This window comes from Brassica oleracea, chromosome C7 (assembly GCF_000695525.1).
Source record: "Brassica oleracea var. oleracea cultivar TO1000 chromosome C7, BOL, whole genome shotgun sequence".
NCBI classification, from domain to species: domain Eukaryota; kingdom Viridiplantae; phylum Streptophyta; class Magnoliopsida; order Brassicales; family Brassicaceae; genus Brassica; species Brassica oleracea.
The window spans coordinates 11,013,579-11,020,123 of NC_027754.1; the positions used below are offsets into that span (position 1 = coordinate 11,013,579).

At 42.6% G+C, this 6,545-nt stretch overlaps 1 protein-coding gene and 1 pseudogene across 1 annotated transcript; one reads left to right on the forward strand and one right to left on the reverse strand.

Moving 5' to 3' along the window:
* The first annotated feature begins 2,376 nt into the window (after positions 1-2,376).
* LOC106302569 lies at positions 2,377-4,149 on the forward strand. The gene has a single exon (XM_013739049.1). It carries the CDS (start codon positions 2,377-2,379, stop codon positions 4,147-4,149), a length of 1,773 nt encoding a protein of 590 aa, XP_013594503.1.
* A 1,524-nt stretch (positions 4,150-5,673) lies between these two features.
* Positions 5,674-6,545, reverse strand: part of LOC106302570 — a 4,452-nt pseudogene continuing 3,580 nt past the window's right edge.

Below are 6,545 nucleotides of genomic sequence, written 5' to 3' on the forward strand. Positions count from 1 at the left end.
AATGTGAGACTTTTAACAGTTTTAGTAATTTATAGTCGTTTTTTAAATTTAAATTATAACATATACAAAAAAATCTAAATTTTTATTATATAGTTAATGTGGTTGTTTAACTTATTTTAATAGTTTAAAATTAAACAATTATGATAGAAGATACATTAAATTTTATCAAAACTTTATTATTCAAAATGATTAATTGCCATATATATTTTAGCCATATTAGGAAATTTTGTAACTTTTATTTAAGGAAATAATAAAGAACATTAATAGTGAATTTATGGTTAGTTTAATAAAAAACTTATTATATAATTAAATGGACCAACCTATTTCTCTAATGATTCTAAGAATCATCCTAGTGATGACACGTGGCTACTAAAAGAAGTTGTAATGTTTCTCAAATAATATACAGAGGATATAGCTTTGTGTGAATTTTGTTTTATTGTAAGTTGGGTGTGAGTATGATTATATAATTAAAAATAACCGACCTTTTAGTATTTTTACTGTTTTAATCCTGAATTATAAGATTTTATAGTGTTTTAAATTTCATAAAATATATAAATCAATCGGATTCGATCAAAAGAGAATGAGATCGAATTTTCTAATATCATTGTATCTTTTTGCATAATTTTGTCAAATCACTACTTGAAATGTAAAAACTATTTTGTATTGAGAGTTCATTTAGAGAAGCAAACAGCTCATATGTTTGAGATTTTGAAGAATTTTGATGTCAAGGCTTTTAAATTTAATTTGGCTGTTAAAACTGTTACTGTTAAACTTTTTTAGTATAGCTTTAGAAATATTAAAAAAACATCAAATTGTGTTTTTAAGAAAAACAAACAAAGTAAAGAGTAAATCAATTATTTTGGCTGTGAAAAATTTAAAGAGGGCATTGAAGATTTTAAAGAGTCTAAAGCCTGATTGGAAATAAATTGACTTTAAAAACTTTACAATTAAGCTAAAATTTCAACAGACATAACAGCTTAATCACCAATACGATAAGTCTTATTTTTTCAAACAGAGAAATATGGTCAATCTTTCACACGTATTAGTTTTATTATATTTTTAAATATTATTGACTGGGTTTAAAAAAAAATTTAATGGATTGAAGTTTTGAGTACATATATGAAACTTAAGTGTTTGAATGATTTAGGAGTAATATAACCATAAGTTAAAACTTAGATATAATCTATAATACTCTTTGAAGAAAACATAGCAGAGTAGATAAAAGTCCGATATTGATCCGTAAGCATTATTCAAATATATACTAATATGGCACATATTTCATCCTCGTAAACCTATGCGATGGATGCCTTCTTGGTGAACTTGGAAAATAATGTGCCCAGTTTTTGGTCATGAAACCAAATGAAGTTCTTTTAAGAGTTGCTTCTTTCTCCTTTTCATCCCAGATACAAAGAGGAAATGGGCCACAGGTGTAAAAGCCACAATCATTTTCCTGTAAAAATGTATCATACTATACGTTATTACTTGATTGAAACTTTAAAGGAACCACAAAAAGATTAAACTCAGGGCTTTGTTGGATCTAAAATTACTCCCAAAAGTTGATAGTAGTGGAGGAGTCCAAGAGATGAATCAACAAACGCACACCAGAGCGGTAAACACTGAACAGAGAAAGTTATAACCATTCATGTCTGATTATATTATGCAAGTGAAGAGGGTGAAAATAAAAAACAAAAGCTGACTTCTCTTTGGTTCCAACTTCCAAACACAGCCATGGACTCCTTGCCAGCTCTTTGAGTGGTTTTGTCTTTCAAACGACACATGTTATAACATTTCGTATCTGAATACTCTTTGTCGGAGATGAATTTAGCATTCTCCCACAAGGCCCATCGGTTAACAAGATTCAGACCTTTTCTACCGGGAGACTAGCCGGGATTAGCTCGACTAACCTATCAATCGGTGTTAGAGCTCGATTGATCAACTTGGCCTCACGATCGAATGACCGAGTGGATCAGTGTCAGCCCATCAAGCCATCGCTCGGCTGGAAAGCCCATCAAGCATCGATTTGGGCCCAAACTACTAGGGCAAACGAGTGACGGACAAGTAGAGCCTATAAAAGGAGGACAAATGGAAAGAAGAAGGGGATCCGAAAACAGACACAAACACTGGACGGCAAGATCTAGGGTTTACGACCAATTGACCTCTCTAGTGTTCTCGTCAGAGTCTTTCCACAAACCTCTGACCTTTCTTTCTTTCCATTAATCCCTTTGTAATCTCGTTCGTTATCACATACTGATCAATAAAACGTCTCTGAAAGACCCACCATCGAGTTTAGTTTCATTTCGTTTGACCTAACCAAACTCAGATTTAACATTTGGCACCCACCATGGGGCCTTACAGAGTAACGTTCACGAAATCAGTATGAATCCCGATGATACACCCGCTGACGGCAACCGACCGTCGGCCTCTGTTACGCCGGCTTCTGAAGCGCCGGCCGCTCCGAATCCATCCGTTCCCGAGATGCTGCAGGCCATCATGGCACGTTTCATTTTCATTCAACAAGAAGAAATCAACAAAGCTACGAGCGACCGTCTGGCCGCACTCGCCGCTGCTCTCGGAACCCTAGATGGCAAAAACGACAGAGAGGAAACAGCAAGAAGAAGTTTGTTCGCAACCGCAAACCCTAACCTCGGAATCGAACGACCAACAAACAAAGCAAACCCTACAAACGGCGAGGTTGCAGAAATGACCGAAGGCTCGGACTCTCTAACTAGCCGCCAGATCGCCGATCTGCAACTGTCACTGCGGGACATCCACTCTACGATACATCATGTCAAGGCATCCACACCAGAGATCGAACGCGTTCTCGCCACCACCCGGCGAAACCCCTTCACCAAGCATATAACGACAGTCAAGATCAAGAAGACGGAGAAACTCAGTATCCCCCCATACAAGGGAGATTCGGACCCAACCGACCACATGACCGCTTTCAACATCGCTATGGGTCGAAATCACTTCTCCGACGAAGAGAGTGATGCGGGTCTCTGCCAACTCTTCATCGAGAGCCTCTCAGGACCGGCCCTAAGTTGGTTTTCCCATTTAAAAGAAGGTTCGATCGATAGCTTCGACGACCTGTCCGCATCTTTCCTCAAAAACTACATGATGTGGTCCCGTCAAGGAATATCCATGGCCGACCTATGGAAGCTATCCCAATCGCAAAACGAGAGTCTCAAGGACTTCATGGAAAAATTCAAGGGAGTACTATCAAAGGTACGTATCCCGGATCACCCTACCGTCGAAGCCTTGACCAACGCGCTTTGGATTAACTCCAAGTTTCGAGACTACCTCGGGAACAACCCGACTATAATCATCGAAGATGCTCTGCACGATTCAAAGAACTTTATCAAGATGGATGAAGACAGACGAGCTTACAACGCCAAGCAGCAGGCTCTAAAAACAACGGCATCGAAAACGTCGGACGCCCAAGAGCCACGACAGCACGCCCCTTACAGAAGGAAAGGACCCATCTATGCCATCTCCAAGGATGACCAATCTGGTGCAGTTACCGCGGTACGCGAACCAGGGTGGAACGTATGGGAACGTGGTACCGAAGGAAAAACACAGCTGTCCCGCAAGGCCGCATCCGCTAACCCGAAGAGCTCATACGACCAAAAAAAGTTCTGCAAGTACCATGATATGAACGGTCATGACACCAAGGAATGCAGACACCTCTACGAAGCATGGCTTGCCTCCACCAGCGACGGTCGCACCGAGCCCGAACCATCAAAACCAAAAACGATAAAAAACAGTAAAAGCTGGAGTAAGAGTAAGGACAAGAAGAAAAAGTCCAACGAAAAAAAGGAAGAAGACTCTCCTCCGGCAGATGAGGGCGACCAATCGCGTCCCGACGAGGAATCGACCTCCGACGAAGAAAAACCAAAATCTCGGCGAAAGATTCTCACGATCCGGGCCATGCCATCCCCCGCCCCATCCATAACGGCAAAGCCGGAGGACGATCTATGTCAATCATCTTACCAAAAATCAGCACAGACGATCGAAAGCCTAACTTCCACCGACAGCACGCTTATGGAAATCGATGGCACACCGACTAAGATCATCCACTCCGTAGGAAAGCTCAATGCTTCCGACGCTCGATACATCCTAGATGCCAAGCGAAAGGACCCCCTCCACTGAAAAGACGAACTTAAACGGGGACTATGATCAAATAGTCAGTCCGATAGTATCGAGATAACAGATCTCCGAGTCAAGCTCAACTAGAAAATCCTGGATCTTCGCGAAAACCTCAAACGACGCAAGACCGACAGTTCCAAAGCGGAGACAGAGCCGATCGTCCCGGATCAACGCAAGACTCAAGACCTGCGTACACATCTCGACTCCCTCTGGGCCGTGCGAACGGAACGAACCGAGAAAGAGCATCAAGAGCAATTTCAACGTTTGAACGTGATCATGGGAGGATCTCTGAAGGGACCCGACCCATTTTTTCGTACCATCAGTACGAGTCTGGCTCGACTTCCTCGATCAGACTTGGGACGTTTTTCCTATTTTTCTTTACTTAGAATTATTTCCGGATTTTAGTTCATTTTCAGACAATCAAGCAAGCATAATAAGATTTGAATAGATTAACTGAGGTTCGAGTTAACAAGTGAGTTTGCTCTAAGCTATTACAAGTTAAACTTGTCCTACATCTACCCAAATCCCCCATCCTTCCTTCCTGCCTTAGTCCCACAGTCATGCTATGTCTTTACCCGTATGGGTCTGGTCCCGATCTTCATCCAAAACAAGGAGGCATAAGCAACAGTATGCTTAGTGATGCGGTCATCCCGTCTCACTCAGCCAAGTAAAGCAATCGAGTCAATCAGTCAATAAACGGACATGCTTATCACCAGTCAGTTACTTAGCCGACCCAATTGTTCCAAGCCAGCGCGCCATTAGATTCAGTCAAGCCCTAGCAGGCCATTACGGCTCTAGGCGCATGATCTGATCCAGATGCGTCGATGGAAGGAACCGACTGTTCGGACCAAGGCAAAACTTAGCAGATAATTCGAATTAGACAAGCAATCAGTACATAGAACATTCCTATCAATCAGACTACGATTCAGTACATTAGGCTACGGTCACGCACTCACCTTTGTCTTAGAGTCGGTATGTTATGTTTGATTCGGTCTCTTCTGTCACCTTTTGAGCGGTTTCCGTCGGACCTTCAAACGTTCAGACGGTCGGATTCTACCCACAGCCGATCGTTCTTGACTCGGACTTGATCGATCCAGCCAAAAATCAAAAGTTCTCTCTTTATCGGATTTTTCTCTCTCTGAGTTTCTATCTGGTTCTTTCTTCCAGTTTCCGTACTGAAAATGGGAAATAAGACCAAGGAGTCGATTAAAAATGGGCAGTTGAGCGGTTTAGGCCCGAGAAACTGCAAAGTTAACCGTTTCCGCTTATTTCACATGCGGCTCTTCATCCGTAACCGCCACCCCGCGCTCCAAAGCGTTCCAGCGCGAGTTTTCCCCCTTTTCGGACTTTAACTGTTCCCGCCAGTTTTACTTAGACAAAACTTGAGCTAGAACTGACTGATCCAGTCGACAACCCTAACCACCTTGTCCGAATCAGACTGATACTACTGAATCAGCTCGTCCCAGCTTAGCCGACAGTCTTAACAGCCTAGTCTGATTTCCGACAATCGCTGTCTAGCCGACCAGCTCAACCGTCATGTCCGAATCCGACAACACTTATCCGGATCCGACCATTGCTGTCCGAAAATGCCGCTTTGCCTGGATTTTCATCGAACTGGCCGAACACTACTGAGTTCCGCAAATCGAACGGCCTGTCCAATAACCCGAGCGTAAGACCGACTGATGGAGCTTTGTCTGGCTCAAAAACAGATCCGATCTTAGCTTTGTTCGGGTACATGGTTCCATTCCATCCACTACTAATAAGACTTTCGATCCAAGAACTCCTATCCACCCACGGTAAGTCCTTTCAGCTTTGGCCAGCTCTTTCTAGCATCATCAAATTCATTCAGTACGTTCCAACAGCCCGGCCAGTCGGTCCTCAGATCATCCTAACATCGATCTTCGGAACACGGTTGCTACAAGTTCTCCCCCACTTGGCTCAGACTTGTCCTCGAGTCTTTCTTCCTGAATCTTCCTTAATTTGTCGAACCACTTTGGAAACTCAGCTTTCATTCTCGCCTCTGGCTCCAAAGTCGTTTCTTCTTTTCCATCGCAGTCCCAAACGACTTGGATCATTTTGATATTCTTTCTGCCTTCAGGTTTGGTTTTTCTACCAATGATCCGGACTGGTCGTCCCTCCACAGTAAGGTTCTCTCTCAAGTCAGATGGCGGCTCATGAACCACATTGTCTTGATTCCTTATGCATTTTCGCAGCAAGGATACATGGAACACGTTATGGAACTGAGCCATCGATGTAGGCAGTTTCAGTTTGTAGGCGACCTTTCCAATCCTTTCCAGGATCTTGTACGGCCCCATGTATCTTGGACTCAGCTTGGCATTCTTTGTGGATCAGTCCTTGCCTTTGTAGGTGACGGTTTTGAGATATACCACGTCTCCAAC

Coding starts and splice junctions, on each gene's coding strand:
- LOC106302569 (XM_013739049.1), top strand. CDS start 2,377: ATGAATCCCGATGATACACCCGCTGACGGCAACCGACCGTCGGCCTCT.